We start from the raw sequence: 19,500 nt of genomic DNA on the forward strand, positions 1-19,500 counted from the left end.
ATTCCCACCATTTTCCTTTGACACACACGCTAGTTCATCTAAAATCCATTTTAGTTATGGTTCACGTTTGAAAAAAATAATATAAAAATAATTGGAAAATTTGAAATTTGTGGCTGTAACACGTTCCCAAAAAGCTGGGACAGGGTCATGTTTACCGCTGTGTTACGTCACCTTTTCTTTGAACAACATCCAATAAACGTTTGGGAACGGAGGACACTAATTGTTGAAGCTTTGTAGGTGGAATTCTTTCCCTTTCTTGCTCGATGTACAGCTTCAGCTGTTCAACAGTCCGGGGTCTCCGTTGTCGTATTTTACGCTTTATAATGCGCCGCACATTTTCAATGGGAGACAGGTCTGGACTGCGGGCAGGCCAGTCTAGTACCCGCACTCTTTTACGACAAAGCCACGCTGTTGTAACACGTGCAGAATGTGGTTTGGCATTGTCTTGCTGAAATAAGCAGGAAAACGACATCGCTTGGATGGCAGCATATGTTTCTCCAAAACCTGTATGTACCTTTCAGCATGAATGGTGCCTTCACAGATGTGTAAGTTACCCATGCCTTTGGCACTAACACAGCCCCATACCATCACAGATGCTGGCTTTTGAACTTTGCGTCCATAACAGTCCGGATGGTTCTATGGTTCTTGGCCCGGAGGACACGACATCCACAATTTCCAAAAATTATTTGAAATGTGGGCTCGGACCACAGAACACTTTCCCACTTTGTGTCAGTCCAACTTAGATGAGCTCGGGCCCAGAGAAGCCGGCGGCGTTTCTGGGTGTTGCTGATAAATGGCTTTTGCTTTGCATAGTAGAGTTTCAAGTTGCACTTACGGATGTAGCGCCGAACTGTATTTACTGACATTGGTTTTCTGAAGCGTTCCTGAGCCCACGTGGCGATATCCTTTACATATCGATGTCGGTTTTTGATGCAGTGCCGCCTGAGGGATGCCCGAGGGGTGCCGCTTACATGCAGTGATTTCTCCAGATTCTCCGAACCTTTTGATGATGATATGGACCGTGGATGATGAAATCCCGAAATCCCTGAAATCCCTACGTTGATGAACATTGTCCTTAAACTGTTGGACTATTTTCTCACGCACTCGTTCACAAAGAGGTGAACCCCGCCCCATCTTTGCTTGTGAATGACTGAGCAATTGAGGGAAGCTCCTTTTCTAGCCAATCACGGCACCCACCTGTTCCCAATGAGCCCGTTCACCTGTGGGATGTTCCAAACACGTGTTTGATGAGCATTCCTCAACTTTCGTAGTCTTTTTTGCCACCCGTCCCAGCTTTTCTGGAACGTGTTGCAGCCATCAAATTGTAAGTTAATGATGATTTGCTAAAAACAATCATGTTTATCAGTTTGAACATGAACTATCTTGTCTTTGTAGTGTGTTCAATGAAATATAGGTTGAACATGATTTTCAAATCATTGTATTCTGTTTTTATTTAAGTTTAACACAACGTCCCAACTTCATTGGAATTGGGGTTGCATATAGGGTATCATGAAAAATTGGAGGGTGCCCAGTGGGATTTATTGATTGATTCTGTCTTTTAATTTCCATTCATCACAGGTTGCCAGTTGTGTGATCCACCCTCCTGTGAACGAAACCCCGATTAAAAATGCGGCGAAATCCCTTTTGACCGCGCAAAAAGCCGCACTCACAAGTAGCTCCCGCGCATCTTCGTGGCAGTATTCGGCTCCACTGAGTCCGACTCGCAATTCGGCGTGCATTGAACCAAGGCCCCGCCCCCTTCCGGCCAACCAAGGGGGGAGCGGACTGCACACGCTCGCTGCAGCCGGCCAGCGCCTGGACGGGATCCGCATCACCGGTACGTACAACTGCATCCTGCTTGTCGTTACAATACATATTTCCATTATTTAAGCTTTCTATCGTCGTTTTTTTTTTCAGTGTTAGCATATCCGGTGCCCCCCCCCCCCCCCCCCCATTTACACACATAATATAAATGATTTTCCCCCCCACAAATATGCACAGGCATGTGGTGAAGAATGATGATGTGTATGTGAAACAATGATTTGGCCGTCAAAAAGGGGATGAACAGACTGCGTTAATGCCCGTGGAAACGGGCCAGTTCTGTCAATGCGGCAGCTGGTTGTTGCACAGACACACATTTATAGAAAGAAGATTTTTTTGGAAAAAATGTGACTCTCAAGGTTGATGCTGCGGAATGATGATTATTCAACAAGAGCGACATCCCTCAGCCTGTAGGCTGGATTATTTTTTATTTTTTTTAATCCGCCCCCCCACCCTCCCCCGCCCCCACGCCCCTGTCTTCTAAATGACAATTATCCACTGCAACAGGGGAGAGACGTCAAGGGATGGGCCAGCGACGTCCAACTCCGAGCTGAACGGTCGCCTCGGTTGTGATAAGCTCGTCACGTCCACTCGGCGACTGACCAAATCAACACCGGAGAGAACGAGAGCACAGGGCCACCGTCCATCTGAATGGAAACATGGACGCCTTCCACGGAGGGTTTTTGACTCAACATGTCCAGAAGCTATGAGGTAGGTGATCGTCACCATATCCTGGCCAGGATTCGACGTCGCATAGTCGGCTGAATCCCTCAAAAATCCCTCTAAAATCAACACACATAAGCGCAGGCTCCGGATAAGGCTACGCAATCGTCCGCACAGTCGTTGGAATCGGTCAGAGAATAAATGAACCCGGTACTGGATAGAGCTACGCGGGTGTTGTCCAGTAGTCTGTTGAATCTGTAAAACTCTGAATGAACACACCGAAATGCGGGCTCCGGGTAAAAGCTATGCGCTCGTCCGCATAGTAATTTGAATCCCTCAGCAGTTTAAATGAAGAAAAATACATTTAGGTTCAGGCAAAGCCATTGCGCCCGTCCACATCGTCAGTTGAATCGATCAAAAATCTAAATTGACACACATGCCATCCGCATAGTTGGCTGGATAAAGCTATGTGCTTGTCCCCAAAGCCAATAGAGAATGTAAAAAAAATACATTTTAAAAAAGTACAGTAACAGTGATGAGTGCTGGCTCTGGAAAAGAGTCCACATAGTCGGTTGAATCGGTGAAAATTGAGACATTTGGTCCGTCTGTACAAAGAGAGTAAAACAAGTGACTGCGGTCGATGACATCACCATCTTGATCCACAGCAACCGTTGCCATGGTGATTGCTCTGTTTAGTCTTTGACTGTCAAACTCATTTGATCTCGATCTCAACCTCCGAGGCCGCCTTTTCTTCCGTCATTTCTAACGTCTATCAGGGGTAAGGCATTTATTATGTGGATCCCCCCACTTCCTAATTTGAAGCCCTACTACCCCAGCTCAAAACCTTAATGTGGAACCCTAAGCAAAGGTTGAAACCCTAACCAAGGCTTGAAAGTCTCATTTGAAACCCGAACTAACCTTGGCGTAAAACCCCAAAGTGAAAGCTTAAGCCTTGTCTGAAACCCAAAACCTGATTTGAAATCCTAACCGTAATATTAAACCCTAATTTAAAAAAAATATTGTTTGAAACTCTCACACAGGCTGGAAACCTTCAATTGAAACCCTAAGAGTTTGTTTGAAATTGAAAATGAAAAGTTTGAAGTTTGAAACCCTGTTTTGACACCCTAACACTGATTTGAAACCCCAAATTGAAACCCTAGCCTTTGCTTCAAACCCTAATTTGAAACCCTAAACATTGCTTAAGCATTAATTTGACATTAAAAAAAAAAAAAAAACCCTCACCCACATTTCAAACCCTAACTCTCATTTGAAACCTTAACCCAGGCTGTGAAACCCTAACTTGAGACCTCCGTAGTGGTCAATTCTGACCCAGCCCTACTCTTCCATGCGGTTAGCGGTTTTAGGTGTACCTAATGAAACGTCCGACAGCGACGCCGTGTGTCTTCCTGTCTGTCCGTCCGCCCGTCCAGCCGGGCCACTCAGTAGGGATGCTGGCGGCCGTGGAACACGGTCCCATCCTGTGCAGCGACTCCAACATCCTGTGCCTGTCGTGGAAGGGCCGCGTGCCCAAAAGCGAGAAGGACAAGCCGGTGTGCCGCCGGCGCTACTACGAGGAGGGATGGCTGGCCACGGGCAACGGGCGCGGCGTGGTGGGCGTCACCTTCACCTCCAGCCACTGCCGCAGGGACAGGGGCACCCCGCAGAGGATCAACTTCAACCTGAGGGGGCACAACAGCGAGGTACCACACAACAAGTTTCGCATTCTGCAGTTTGCCGTGGACGGCGGGGTACCAAATGGAACACAAGGTTACTAGTGACGGCAAAAAGAAGCAGGAGGGTACCAAAGGGAACCAAATTGGAGATGCCCATCACGCAGGAAAGGAACAGTTGGTACCAAATGAACAAAGGGGTACAATTGACGCAACCAGGAAAAGTGCGATGATAATCATAGAACAGGAAATCAACACAGGCGTACCAAATGAACAAAATGGTGCCAAATGAACATAAAGACACCGATGATGGGAAAGGGGAATAGTGCTGCGCTAAGCGTAGAACAGGAAATGGAACTGAATGGAATAGTAAGGTACAAAATGGAGAAATCAGCTTAATGGGCAACTACGACGACGGGTCTCCCGCCGTCACTGGCTCAGGTTTGAAAGGTACGACCGTACCGAACCAGAAAACAGGAAATGACATCACCCCGCCCACACTTTACCAAGCAGATGCTAAGCTCGATAGCATGCGCCTTACAACCAAAGGTAGCTGCCAAACATGTTTGCACGTACAGTATTTGTTGTGCGCTGCAGGTGGTGCTGGTGCGCTGGAACGAACCATTCCAGAAGTTGGCCACGTGTGACATGGAGGGAGGAATTTTCGTGTGGATTCAATACGAGGGCAGATGGTCAGTGGAGCTGGTCAACGACAGAGGAGCCCAAGTAAGTCTTTGGGATTTTGCGTACAAAGATGTAGCCGACCGCGTGTCAATTTTCGCTCCGGTTCGGTGCGCCACTTTTCACTTCGATTGCTGACGAAAGGTCAGTCACGCTGTAGCCACGTGTCACGGTTTTGGCCCGCTGTGCATCTTCCCGCGCTGCAGGTGAGCGACTTCACGTGGTCCCACGACGGCACGCAGGCGCTGATCGCCTACCGCGACGGCTTCGTGCTGGTGGGCTCGGTCAGCGGGCAGCGCCACTGGTCCTCGGAGATCAACCTGGAGAGCCAGATCACGTGCGGCATCTGGACGCCCGACGACCAGCAGGTGCGCGCACTCACACACACACACACACACACACACTTGTAATACTCTCACACACATTACTGAAACACTGTTATACACGATACTGAATGTTTCAGTATATTATTATATGGCAACATTTCAGTATGATGTGTGAGAACATTTCAGGATGAGGGAGTTTCATTCGTGTGTGAGTTGAAGAGGTACGGTAATTTCTCGTGTATAATCTGCATTTTTGTTCTCCCAAAAAATTGTCAAAGGTCAATAGTGCACGTTATACATAGGTATAGGGGAAAATGAAAAAAAACTTTCACATTTTATAAATGTATGCCGCCACCTAGAGGTGATGAGAAAGGTGTAGCCTCCACTTTCATTCCAGTATGACAGGGATACATTTGACTGCATATATGTACACTTGTGCTCATAAATGTACATACCCAGGCAGAATTTGTGAAATATTGCTTTTTTTGTTGAAATGCAACTGATGACTGAACAACAACCACCATTCATTTCTTCATGGTTATGTTTTTTTTCTACATAGGTGATAATGCTTTTCTGAAAATGCTTGACAGTTTAATTTGAATCCCATTAAAATCCAATTAAATGTGCTTTGCCTGGCTTTAAAGAATTGTACCCATCTCACAAATTCTGCCCGGGTAATCAAACATATGTTTTCTTATTTACTCAATAAAAGTACGGTTGTGAATTTGAAAATAAGAGCAAGTCAATAAAAAGAAAGTATTATGTGTTCAAATAAAGTGCTTATCTTCAAAATAATTCTAATATCAAATTACAGATAATGCTTTGTTTTGATCATATGGATAGAAGCAAAAACATGCATTGTAAAAATGCATTCTACACAGGTAGAAGGGTTTTCCAGAATTTTGAGGTCAACTTAGGCGGTGCGTATTATACATGGGTGCGCATTATGCACGAGAAATTACGATCAATTCTTAATCTGCGATAGGGATGCACAAACATCCATGGTGCGTTTCAGGTTTTGTTTGGTACGGCCGACGGCCAGGTGATCGTGATGGACTGCCACGGCCGCATGCTGGCGCACGTGCTGCTGCACGAGTCCGACGGCGTCGTGGGCATGTCCTGGAACTGCCCCGACTTCCTGGTGGAGAACAGCACGGAGAGCGACACCGACTCCGACGACAACTTCCTGCCTTTAGGTCCCGACCCTCACACGCTTTATTAAGGCCTTGCCTTTTTGAACTTAGTGAAGCAGCACGTGGTGCATTAGCCAAGGTTTTTCTTTAATAATTAGATGTTAGTGATGACGAGGCAGCCTAATGTTCAGTACAAGTGGGACAGCGGCTGACGTCGTGTTAGTCAGAAGACCTTCGCCGCATTCTGTGCATCCGTGACGGTGGGCGGAATGACAAATATTTACTCTGGATTGACGTTGTTGTGTTCAGTGCGGCGAGTGAAGCCTTTGCTGACCGTCACCTTCTTGTCGGGAGAAATCAGCTTGATGAGCAACTACGACGACCTGTCACCCGCCGTCATTCGCTCGGGTTTGAAAGGTACGACCGCAGTCAAGCTCGACGTATCACACGGTTGCTGTATGGCGGCAGCGAACTCGGCTCGAGTCACTTCGCCGTACGGCACTTCGCCAGCAATTCTTCAAAAAAGAGGAAGCGTTTTCATGCCACTCGCAATTAAAGTACACATAAAATGCGTATTTTTTTTATGTGTATCCAACAACCAAATAACGTTGCCTTATAAATGACCCTGCTAGCTTAATGCTAACACATGAAACATCAAAAGACATCATTATCACCCTTAAAGCCACAGATACTTGAACACAGACTGTGGAGCTCACAGATGGACAAAGACGATATCAAAATACTCACAACGATATATTATTTATCCTCTGCAAACAAATGACCAATATTAGCACACTTACCTGACTCACTGAGAGTCACGGTGACGCTTATTTGTTTGGCTTATTATACAGCAAAAATGTTCGTTGTGTTTTTCTACGGAGAACGGAACAGATTAACAGCACTTCAATTCATTTCAGTGGCGAAAGATGATGTAAACACGAACGAAGCCTAAACATCGCCGATATACGCTGGTCCCCGCGTTTCTAGATGTGGAGGCGCAGTGGTGCTCCCAGGGCGACCTTCTGGCCGTGACCGGCATGGAGCGACACGGGCTGCCCTCCGACGCCGGCGTGACCAGGAACGCTCTGGTTAAGTTCTACAATGTGCAAGGGGAACACATCTACACTCTGGAAACGCCCGCGCAGGTACCAAGCTTGCCACTTTAGCCTCTTCCTTTTCGCCAGCAATCCACAGTATTTGAGGCTGTTGACTCAACAGATCTCCTGGCGTCCTCCCACATTCGCCAACATGCATTGTAGTTTCCGCAAAGACTCTTAGTTGTCCATAAGAGTGAATGTGACCGTAAATGGGATGGTATGGTAGAATTTGATTGTCCGTCCTCAATATATGTGGAACATGCACAGGGCCGAGATTAGTTTTCCAAGAGGCCGCTGTCACAAAAACAATACAAGAAACCGAGGCTCCCTTAACCCCCATCAGGAAAGAAATGTGCTTTGTGTAATTGTCTCAGTTCTTAGACACTGTAGTTTACACACAGACGTTAAAAAGCTGTTGCTAATCACAACAGCAGCACCTATTGAGTCACGTAAACAGGCACTTAGTTGCGTTATCGCCGCCTACAGGAAGTACCAACCCAAAACGTGATGATTTTGCTGTTAAAATGACACGTTCGGGGTTGTCGGCACCTTGTCTGAGGAGTTTCTGGTTTCAGAGGCCCATCACCACCCTCTGCTGGGGCCACCGAGACTCACGCCTGTTCCTGGCGTGCGGGCCGGCCCTCTACGTGGTGCGCGTGGAGCACCGCGTGGCCAGCCTGCAGCTGCTGTGCCAGCAGGGCATCGCCAGCGCCCTGCGGGAGGAGAAGGACGTGGGCAAGCTGAACATGCCCTCGCTGCTCTGCTCCTACGTCACCAGCGCCTTCATCCCCACCATCAAGGTGCCGCCCGACAACTGTCTCGCTTGCCGTTAATAAGTCCATTTTAGTTTGGTGGTGCGCCTAATGTGAAATATGTCCCTCGGCTCTATAAAGGTTGGAAAACATAGAGTAACTATTTTTGTCGTAGCCCCCGATTCCGGACCCCAACAATATCCGAGACTTTGTCAGCTACCCCGCAACGGGCAACGAGCGGCTGCACTGCACCATGAAACGGGCGGAGGACAGCCCGGAGGCAGGCGGCCCCTGCTACACCCTCTACCTGGAGTACCTGGGGGGGCTGGTGCCCATCCTGAAGGGCCGGCGCATCAGCAAATTGAGGCCCGAGTTTGTCATCACGGATCCCAAAACTGACAGCAAAGCGGGTGAGTAGGGTGCGCTTACTAAATGTACACAAAAATCAAGGAAGTGCTACATCAGTAGTTTGTCTTGTTGTTCGGATGTGCATATTTCATTTCATTTTTGATTCACTGGATTTGTACATGCATTTCAAACTTTGTTTATTCATTCATGATTGTATTATTTGGTTGTGTTGTATGCATTTCCAACAACAAAATAATTACAGGAAGAAAAATCCTCATATTTTAAATAACTATTTGTTATAATTTATTAAGGATTATAGTAAAAAACAATTCTACTCACTTAAATTAAATGAATACATTCATCATTTTTATCCAAATCTATTAAGATGAATAAATTCATCATTTTTATCATCATTGTAAAAGCAAATGTTTGTGTTGTATGCATTTCCAACAACAAAATAATTACAGGAAGAAAAATCCCAACATTTGAAATAACTACTAAAAACAATTCTACTCACTTCAAGTAATAAATGAATCATTTTTATCCAAATGTATTCAATTAATAAATTCATCATTTTTATCATCATTTTAAAAGTTAATACATTGTTTGTATTATTTGTATTGTTCTTTTAATTATTATTACTAGTAAAAACATCATCATCATCATACTCATCATTATTATTAAATCTCCGTCAGTGAGTACAAGTAAAACTATTGTAGAGACTAATGCGCCTGGTTGCCTGGCAACACTTCCAAAGATTGAATGTCAGCTCAGTGTAGTCAAAGTGAGAGAATAAGAATGTCTGGCTCAGTGCTTGATGGGCGAAGCACGTTCTCTACTCACACTGCTTGTCATTGACCTTGAGAAACAACACGCTCGCTCTTGATGCCTTAGCCTGGGGGGGGGGGGGGGGGGGGGGGGGGGGAAAATCAACATCCAAAATCCAAAATGTTTTCCTGTCCCCCTCAGAGGAGGTGTGCGTCAACCCCGTGATCTCGTACGCCGACAGCTGCAACTGCTCCGACTCCAGCGACGTGGAGCTAAGTGACGAATGGGTCGGCAAGAAGTCCCCCAAGTTTTCCCGGGGGAACAGGTGGGCCGTACTACCGAGCATGTATTCACACACAGTCGCCGAGCCCTGCCGTGAATCGTCAGTTAACGATTTACCACGACATTCCTCTCATAAATAAAGGAAGGATAGATTGGAGTTGGAAAAAGGGACTCTCCGTAACTTCCACGAACAACAAGGGCTAAACTTAGCTCTTCCCCAACATACCTGGACAGTACAAACATTGTCTCTCACTGGGGGTGTATCACTTCAACATACTTTCTTGACACCAATTTGCTTTGGCGCCATCGTGTGCCATCTTAGAGCATTACAAAAAAAAAACACAATAGCTGAGAACTGGAAATCTAAACCTATTGGCTGGGGAAAAAAAAAACCCGCACATAGTCACATATTTTTGTGTTCTATCTTCAAATTGACTACTCTGACAGCCATTTCTTTTTCACGGCAATGTCATATGATGAGTCCGAAATTATGAAGTGTTTAGGGTTTATAGCTTTGGGTATATTTCGGGTATTCATAGTTTTCGCTGGGCCATCTACTATTCACAAATCTTTGCAAATATTCCACAGTAAAACACATGGATGGGATCACAGTTTATTTTTGCTCCGTAGAATGAACTTGGAACCGCGCAAATCTCCTAAACTGTCCCGAGCCCACCAGGAGGGCCAGCGGTCACCGCGGTTGCCGTCCAAGAAGCCCCCGGTTCGATCCCCCAGCCAGACGCGCCGGGAGTTTTCTATGGATGGACTCACTGGGGTACCGCACACGTTACCTGGCTCCACATTACGGCAACAGCAAAAACAATACAGGGGGCTTCATCTTACGACGGAGTTTCGATACGTAACGAAACAACACATTTTTAGAAATAAATGGACTGCACTTATAAAGTGTTTTATTGCCAACCTCCCATTGCCCAAAGCACTCTAAAATAAAGCCTCACATTCACACACACATTCATACACCAATGGGCGGCTGCTGCCATGCGATACGCTGCCGGGCCCACCGGGAGCAAATTAGGGTTCACTGTATTGCCCAAGGACACTTCGGACTGTCAGAACCGGGATTCGAACCGGTTACTGGGCAACCCGCTGTACCAACTGAGCAACAGCCGCTTTGGTGACCTTGAGTACAGTAAAAATTATTTGTGGGGATTCTACCATTACTTAGCAGGTAAAACGCATGCTCTATTGGGTTTAAGTCTGCAGATTGACTTGACCCTTGTAAACCTTCCACTTCTTGCCCCTTATGAACTCCTTTGTTGTTTTGGCAGTGTTTTTTGAGTCAGGGGATCCTCTGTTTCCGTTTCTATGGCCACGACATAACCCAAATTTGTACGTCCCATAGTCTGTCAACCTACTTTAATATAGTAGCATAGTCATAATTACAGTAAAAAAAAACAAACAAAAAAACATAAAAAACATTTCGAGGCCATAACTATAAAACTATAGTCTATTGAAAAACAGACACTAATTTGAGAGTGACCGCATTTTCTTACGCCACTGGGCAAAACTAAAATCATGCACCTGAACCTTGTTACCTTGAAATCTTGTGTCGGGACCATCATAGACCGAGGCTCCCCTTTAGAGGATATTTAGCATCTATTGCTTTTCACTACTGCCTTCTATCATTGTGCTCTGCAGCACAATTATCTGGCTCAGGTCACGTCCAACATCTGGGGGACCAAGTTCAAAATTGTGGGACTGGCCTCGTTTCTGCCCGCCAATCTCGGCGCAGGTAAGTAAGTGTTGTAAAAAATGCCAAGGAACTTTATACTTAAAATAGCTCAAAAGTGAAAATAAATGTCTTTTTTAAAATTTGACACACCCCAGGAAAGAGTATTGTTAACAACCCTGTTTCAATTATTAAAAAAAAAAAAAAAAAAAAAAAGAATTGCCGGTTACACACACACACACACACACTGATAATTGGGACAATTTTGAGCTTGATTCATCTATTTCCGATCAAAGTCTGCAAAGGCCCGATTGTTGAATGTCTCTGAATAAATATCCTGTGGTGTTGGATGTGTTAAGAGGGATTTTCTCAAACTCATCGGAAAAACAGTCGACGTTGACGATCGCAAATGTAAAGTGGGGTACACGCCCAGCGACAATTGGAACCAATTTGAGCATTTTCTCTCACTTGCAGTCAAAGTCAACAGAGGCCCGATTGTCAGATATCTCTGAAAGATGACGCCTCTATACCACACCGAAACCAAATACATGTCCCATTACACACCTAACGCACAGTAATCCGGAACCCAAAATGACATCATGCGGCCTTTGACACCTCAAGTTTAGCGAGGACGAACAGGAAATGGAATTTCACGTAAAAGGATGTTTGTCCGACTACTCGGCGCAATACGGCCGAGTCAACGATATAGCCAATCTGCTCAAGTTTGCGTTTGTGTGTTTCAGTCATCTACAAGACAAGTTTGCTTCATTTGCAACCGCGGCAGATGACCATTTACCTGCCGGAGGTGCGCAAGATATCGCATGACTTCATGAGCCTGCCTGTGTTTAACCCCAACGTGTTCAGCGAGGACGAGGACGACTTACCAGGTTTATAATTTAGCAACACCTGATGTCCCCAAAAACTACCACTCTTTAAGTGAAAGTACAGATAAGGTAAAAGTAAAATTAGGAGTACTGATTCAACTCCTGTACTTAAGTAATAGTAAAAGAGTAAATCAGTACAGCGACAAAGTAGTCGTACTCGGTTACTTCCCACACCTGGCTAAAAGGCACTAACCGACGTCTCCCCTTGTAAAGTGATGGGCTCGTCGTCAGGAGACAACCCGCCCTGCGCCGTCAACATTCCCATCGCTCCCATCCACAGCCCGGCGCAGGCCATGTCGCCCACTCAGAGCATCGGCCTGGTCCAGTCTCTCCTGGCCAATCAGAACATTCAGCTTGACGTCCTCACCAACCCCACGACCAACGCGGCGGCGGCGGCGGCTGCAGCAGCGGCCGCGTCTGTCTCCATTCCTGTTTCCGACCACAGCCACGACCCCCCAGTTGCCGCGCCGTATCCTCTTCCGGCCAGACACTCAAACCCAGGGCAGGTGATCTTCAACAGGCTGGAAATGGGTCCGCTTCTCCCCGGTACGCTACCTCCGCCGCCGCCTCCTCACCATCTCCCGCCCCAGCCGCCTCGGCAGCAGCAGCAGCAGCAGCAGCAGCAGCAGTCCAGGCAGCAGCCCCAACCGTCGCAGGCCCAGCAGCAGCAACACCGTCATCTTCAGCAGCTGCACCACCAGCGGCCTCCGCATCAACAGCAGCACCAGGTCCAGCAGCACCAGCAGATGCCGCAGAATCCGCCACCGGTGGCGGGGGGCCACCAGTTCCAGCAGCAGCAGCAGATCCAGCAGCAGCAGCAGCAAATGCAGATGCAACATGAGCAAATGCAACAGCAGCAGCAGCAGATGCAGCAACAGCAGCAGCAGATCCGCCAGCAGATTCAGGAGATGAGGCAGCAACAGCAGCAGCTCCAGCAGCAGCACCAACAGATCCAGCAGCAGCACCAGCAAATGCAGAGGCAGCACCAGCAAATGCAGCAGCAGCTGAAGATGCAAATGACGCTGCCTCCCGCACCCACCGGATACCCCACCATCTCCCTACAGCAGATACATCTCCTGCCTCCGCTTCCTCCACCACCAACCACCGAGCCGGGACTGAATCGAGATCACATGTTGAAGCCAAGCCTGCCCCGGACTTTACCCCCTTCCTTTAGTACCAGAGATGGTGGATCTGTGCAGATTCACGTGAGGAAGGTGCATCCTCCTCCTCCGTACCCGGGTACGGTGGCATCTGCAGCGGCCACCGCAGAGGCAACGGTCCAAATGCTGGTCACAAACTGCGACAGCCCCGGCATCCTGGCTCCAGACGCTTGCCTGAAGAAAGATGACTTTTTGCTTCACCCAGTGACCATACAGTACCCGACGCCGCTAGGGTATGAAAGGATCACAACGTTTGACAGCAGCGGTAACGTGGAGGAAGTATGTCGGCCCCGAAGACGCCTCATCCACAACCAAAATGCGTACACTGCCCACGGCTCGGCCACGCTGAAGGTCACTTCCTCTGAGAATAAAAAGATTCATCTTCCCTACAGCTCGGCAACGCTCAGCCGTCTGTCAGTCCCCCGGTATTCCATACCGAGCGGAGACCCGCCCCCTTATCCCGATCCGGCCAATCAAGTCCCGGCCACCCTCGCTCCTCCGCCACCAAGAATGGAAAGCAGTCTAATTGCTGCCACTCTGCGCCGCGACCACCGCGACGTGACGCTCAAAGTGCCCGCTATGGTGGACAGCTCCAGGACGCTTCCTGCCAAGGCCAAGATGAACAGCGGATTGGGTTTGACCTACCAACAGAGGGTGCCCACGGCACTGTACACATGCACGCAGTGCAGTAGCAACAGCAGCAGCGCCAGTGTTAGCGTTAGCGGCGGCGGGACATCTAGTAGCGGCATTGCAGGCGGCACGGTGGTCAGGCAGGACCTCCCCCCGGAGAAAGCAGTACACCACAGCACAATCATTGTGCACTCCAAAAGCGCCTCCCAGTCATCCTACAGCCTCCTAGGTTCCATGGACACCAGTCGGGACAGAACCGTGTACGTCAACTCCGCCTTCACCGAGGACGAGACTCTGAGTAAGCACTGTCACTTGGACAAATCTGTCCGTCAGATGACCCTCGGTGACGTCGGCCTCACGGCAAAACGCCCTCCGCCTTATCAGTGGGACGGCTCCACCGCAGAAGAGTTCTGGCTCGCCCCGGAGCAGACCGTGCTGGCCCCCCCGCCACCCCCCCACAAACCCCCTCCTCTCATTCTCGGCCAGACCCAGCACTTGGATGTGACCCGGCTACCGTTCGTCCTCACAACTAAGCCGCCGTCCAGCCCTAGCACAAGCACCCTCGCATTCCCATCGGGCTATCAAATATCCCTCTCTCCCTTCCCTCCCGGTGTAGGCCACAGGAGACCCCCCATGCAGACCTTACAGAACCCCCCACCCCAGTGTGCGCCAAGCGAAGTGGTTCTACCCGTCCAATTTGCTCAGCAGGACTCCAATTTAGTTTTATCGACAGCGTACTCCACAAGTCTAGCTAACTTGGCTTGCTGCACCCTGCCACCGATGTACCCAGGGGCCAGCTCCTGCGCCGGACTTCAGCTGCACCCTGTCAACCTTCACCCCTGGAATCCATACCCCTGCCCACCACCCATGCAGGACCCCCCTGCACCTCCCCTCCCAACCAAAACACATCAAATATTAGAGAAGCCCATTCTCTCGCCACCGCCTCCGACTGCGCCACCTCCACCACCCCCCCAGCGTCCTCCACCGCCGCCCACCGAGTCACCCACCACCGAGGATCTGGCGGAGTCTGGCAACAGCTTTCCAGAGCCATCTTCCCTCAATGAAAGTCCCGTGCCACAGGAGTCAGACCGCTTCAACAAAAAAAGCCGCAAGAGACTGGACAGCCGAGCCGAGGAGGCCAACGTGTCATCGGTGTCCAGAAAGGATGGTCGCACGCTGTCTGATTTCAACGCTCTGATTGCCAGCCCGCGACTGGGCAGCAGAGAAAAGAAGAAGCCCAAGGGACCCCGGGAGCAGCTCAACAGAACCAAGAAGATAAGCCGAGCCGCCAACGAGTTCCAGGACAGCTCGGAGAGCGAGCCAGAGCTTTTTATCAGCGGCGACGAGCTGATGAACCAGAACCAGAGCAGCAAGAAGAGCTGGAAGAATAAGCGCAGCCTTCGCATGGCCAGCGAGCTGGAGGAGATGAAGTGCCGCAAGGCTAACGAACGGGAGGACCGCAGTTTGGGCAGCCAGGGCTTCGTCTACGTGATGGCTAACAAGCAGCCTCTGTGGAACGAAGCGACGCAGGTCTACCAGCTGGACTTCGGAGGACGGGTCACGCAGGAGTCTGCAAAGAACTTCCAGATTGAGCTGGACGGCCGACAGGTAATTGGATGGCTTGATGGATGTCATAGCTGGCGGAATAGTTTTTTTGCACCTCTGCCTCATGGTCCGAAGATACGGGTTTTAGTCTCTGTTCACCGGGTACGCCGGCTATTCCAGTTCCCTCCCATATTCCAAACATGCATTTGAGGTTGATTGAAGACGTCCATGGACACTTGTGGGTTATGGGTGAGCCGGACCCTATCGCAGCTGACTTTTGGCGACAGAAGCAAGGTACACCATGGACTGCACGTTGGTCAATCGCATGGCACATATAGACAAACAACAGTTCACACTCACATCCGTATCTGTGTCCCAATTAACTTGACATGATCGCTTGGGGGATTTTGTGGGAAGCCGGAGTACCCGGAGAACCGACATTCGAACTCGGCTCTCGGGACTGTGTGACAGCCATCCTTACCGCGACCCCGTTGCGCTGCAAACTACGATTGTGACAACTCAAGAAGACATTCTTGACCTCGAGTTGTTTTGACAGTTGGCAACATGATAGTAAAGTTTGCAAAAGTTACAGGTGGTGCCACTTGCTAATTTATTTGCATCCTGGCCATTTGTATCCTTTAATCCCCCAAACTTGTTTTTTAGGTGATGCAGTTTGGACGCATCGACGGGAACGCCTACATCCTGGATTTCCAGTATCCCTTCTCGGCGGTGCAGGCGTTCGCCGTGGCCTTGGCCAACGTGACGCAACGGCTGAAGTGAAAATGCTTTTGGTTTGTTTTCATTTTAACGGCGCTAACATGTTCTTGTCGTATCTGTTGCTTTTTGATCGAGTTGTCGTCCATTTATCACCATTTTACATCCTGAGCACTTTGTCACGGTATGACGAATGTTTGAAATATTCTATTAAAACGATCCTCCCACTAATAAGCTACATTGTAACTAGACGCGCCTTGTGAATGGAATTATGAAGTTGTATTACATTGGAGTTATGTAAACTAGAGCCAGAGTATTACAATTTCCCCACTGAGATGCAATCACCTTATCTGGGGTATCTTTTGAAAGAAAATGTGACGTTTTACCAAGATAGCAACTATATTAAGGAGATTTATTTGCTTTTAGCTATTGTCCACATACTATGAAGAATGTATTACCGGGTGTCAGAGTCTGTATATTTTTCTATGAAGTGGTGCATACATTATTAGTTTTATTAGTGGAATCTTGAAATGATTATTTAGGGGCCTTAACATGCTCAAAAACCTGACAATTGTTGCAAGTGTATGTATCCTGGTGTATTTTCGGTATCCCGGAGGATGATTCCCCCAAAACTCACTCACTAGCAGCCCCTGCAACAGTTTAAGAAAAAAAAAAAGGCCCCTGAAATTAGTTTCACCGATCGACACCAAATTTGCTGGATGTTTCTACCAAAACAGGACACAAGAAAAAGCCTCAGGGACTCGCGCCTGGAAGCGAACGAGAAGTCGGCCATTTGCCGTTTGAAGAAACCAAATTGGGCAAATTCCAGAGCTAAACTATGTTCGAAAGCAGGGTGAAAAAGCACATGACAGTAGTCTCACCAATCGACACAAAATTGGGTGCATAAGTCTATCGTAGCAGGACCCAAAATACGGCTCAAGGACACGTGCCCGAAAGTCAACAAGGGTTCGGCCATTTTGGCTTGAAGCAACCATCTTGGTTGAAATCCAGGGCTTGTACTTTGTTAGAAAGCTGGTGGGGGGGGGGGGGGGGGGGGGGATCAGCCCGTTTCCCCAATTGACACGGAATTTGGTGGATATGTCTATCATAGCAGGACGCACGAAAACGTCTCAAGTACCCGTGCCCAAAATTGAAAGGTGAACTAGCTGTTTTGGTTTGAAGCAGTCATTTTGGGCGAATTCTGGGGCTTGTGCTTTGACCAACTCCGACGAGGAAATTTGGCCAGATCTATCTCAGCCAACACCTATAAAAAATAGACACACAGGAATGAAGACGCTGGTTTCTTTTGCTCATGAGGAGGACGTACGGGAGATTGTTCCGATTACAGCCTCCCATCACGCTCTAAACAATCTCCCCCCACTGCTCCTGTATTTATTTGAAATAGGGAGGTATCGAAGTTACAAGACATAACACACTAAGGGGAGGGTTTCAAGGTGAAGACACGAGACCAACACCGGCCACGTCCTTGGTCAAGGCGCCCTTCTCTCGGATGATTCCTGCCGAGTCATCTTCTTGAAGGCGAGACATCTTCCTTTCTCTCACGGTCAGCAAGCAACCATCAAAATGGCCCATAATACTAATGCAAGAGAAGCGAATAAATGATAACTTCTACAATTTATTTAACAGAGCCCCAGTCAGACTCGGGCATCCTGGACAGATGGGCGACGCTAAATTGCTCCGCTTTTTTCCCCCCCTACACATGGAAAGTTTCAAGATCATCATTCCTGCAGCTTCCATCAATTTCAATCGTCGTCATCGCTTCATGCGTACAGTTTTCCCGTTAAAAAAAAAAAAAAAAAAAAGAGGATGATTTTGTTGTTGTTGTCGCTTTTGGCTGGGTGCTTGTGACGCTACTTGAAATATTCTATTTGAATGTGTCAATCAGTGCTAATTGTGTGCTACCAACCGCAAAATAAGATTACATGCTGTTTACACAGTTTTTCTTTCAGTCCAGTGTTTGAAGCCCTGCCGTGAATAGTGAAAAGATGCTATTGACGCCCCCCCCCCCCCCCCCCCCCCAAAATGCCTTGAGATGCCACACGATTGCGCAAAGCACTTTTTTTCTATTAAACAAGGCTAAAATAAAGTCATTAAATAGGTGAATCGCCAATAGGCGGAGGAACACTGTAAAGTTCATACGCATACAAGAAAAATGACACTTTTGCACTGATAAAGGTTTATTGAGGATGCGAGCATGGAAACATGACAACAGGATTCAAAATGAGATATTGGCACATTTTGAAGATTAACTGTAAGATCTGGTGCTAATGTACAAAGGAACTAACATGCTTATTATTTCTAAAGATTTCCGTTGAATATCATGCTGCTTAATAGATTTCAGTGACTGTGTGTGTGTGTGTGTGTGTGTGTGTGTGTGTGTGTGTGTGTGTGTGTGTGTCAGTGATCAGCAATATTGCTTTATGATTTTTCTTTCTCCTCATTTTGGAAAAGAAACAAATGTGAGATGTGACCATAGGTTTACATTTGACATGGACCTATAGGCTGGACAAAAATATAGAAATAAAAACGGCTCATTCCAAACTTTTCGCATTCCACTGTTTTATTTCATTCCCAAATCTATATGTCGTAGCATTCCGAAGCTTACATTTTTGAATCAATAAACAAATAAACGAATAGAAAAAGGGTCATGTTCATATGGTTACTTGCATATGTAGGAACTAAGGACTTTTTAAAGATTTGTTTTACATTTAAATTATTTTAATGAATTCTGTTTTCATGATTTTTTTTGGTACTTTTTTTTAGATTGTCTTAATTACTTTTACTTTATAATTATTGTATAGTATACATTTGTGTAATTAAATGTCACCAGAAAGAAAATCGTATTGATGCTGAAGCTACACTTATTGCTAATATCTTTATATATATGAAAAATATATTTTTTAATTCCAATCTGTTTAAAAACTAGTAATGACCAAGGCAGTGTTGCAAATTTGGAAAAAAGAGGAAAATGTTCATGTGCTTGTTTTGTTTTTTTTTTATGTTAGAATTCCATCCATCCATTCTAACTGGTCGCCAGCCAAATGCAGTTTCCGTTAGAATTATTATTTTAATTAGTTTTTATGTCTTTTTTTTTTACATTTATGTATTTTCATTATTTATTCTATTTAAGCATTTAGTTTAAAATGTATTTTGTTTTAACATAATTGGTTATGCTTCATTTAGTTTCATAATTCGGTCATTTTAGCACCAATTTTAAAAATGTATCCTTAATTCATTGTAATTAATTTATTATTGAACCTATTTTAATTACTTTATTTTCATAATGTGTTGTTTTTTTCAGCATGTATTGTTATA

General features: G+C 46.9%; 1 protein-coding gene across 3 annotated transcripts; it reads left to right on the forward strand.

Annotated features, from left to right (window-relative positions):
• Positions 1-1,774: 1,774 nt before the first annotated feature.
• tulp4b (TUB like protein 4b) lies at positions 1,775-18,747 on the forward strand. Of its 3 annotated transcripts, none has more exons than XR_009769845.1 (17): positions 1,775-1,837; positions 2,329-2,532; positions 3,915-4,184; positions 4,752-4,880; positions 5,042-5,203; positions 6,177-6,357; positions 6,604-6,711; positions 7,282-7,439; positions 7,967-8,191; positions 8,319-8,553; positions 9,461-9,584; positions 10,172-10,316; positions 11,201-11,294; positions 11,975-12,118; positions 12,329-15,513; positions 16,114-17,728; positions 17,812-18,747. XR_009769845.1 is itself a non-coding variant. In XM_061697239.1 (17 exons), exons 2-16 carry the CDS (start codon positions 2,515-2,517, stop codon positions 16,228-16,230), a joined length of 5,295 nt encoding a protein of 1,764 aa, XP_061553223.1. In that variant the 5' UTR covers positions 1,775-1,837; positions 2,329-2,514; the 3' UTR covers positions 16,231-16,241; positions 17,570-18,747. The 3 variants fall into 3 exon arrangements, 2 of the variants coding, with proteins under 2 accessions (XP_061553223.1, XP_061553222.1); XM_061697239.1 differs by having other exon boundaries at positions 16,114-16,241; positions 17,570-18,747; XM_061697238.1 differs by having other exon boundaries at positions 16,114-18,747.
• The last annotated feature ends 753 nt before the right edge of the window (positions 18,748-19,500 follow it).

Source organism: Phycodurus eques, chromosome 14 (assembly GCF_024500275.1).
Source record: "Phycodurus eques isolate BA_2022a chromosome 14, UOR_Pequ_1.1, whole genome shotgun sequence".
Lineage (NCBI taxonomy): Eukaryota > Metazoa > Chordata > Actinopteri > Syngnathiformes > Syngnathidae > Phycodurus > Phycodurus eques.

What these genes read in the sequence shown, in the direction of transcription:
- tulp4b (XM_061697238.1), top strand. An exon ending in CAAAACTGACAGCAAAGCGG is followed by an intron (nt 8,554 to 9,460) that starts GTGAGTAGGGTG and finishes TGTCCCCCTCAG; the next exon opens with AGGAGGTGTGCGTCAACCCC. An exon ending in TTGAGCTGGACGGCCGACAG is followed by an intron (nt 15,514 to 16,113) that starts GTAATTGGATGG and finishes CTTGTTTTTTAG; the next exon opens with GTGATGCAGTTTGGACGCAT.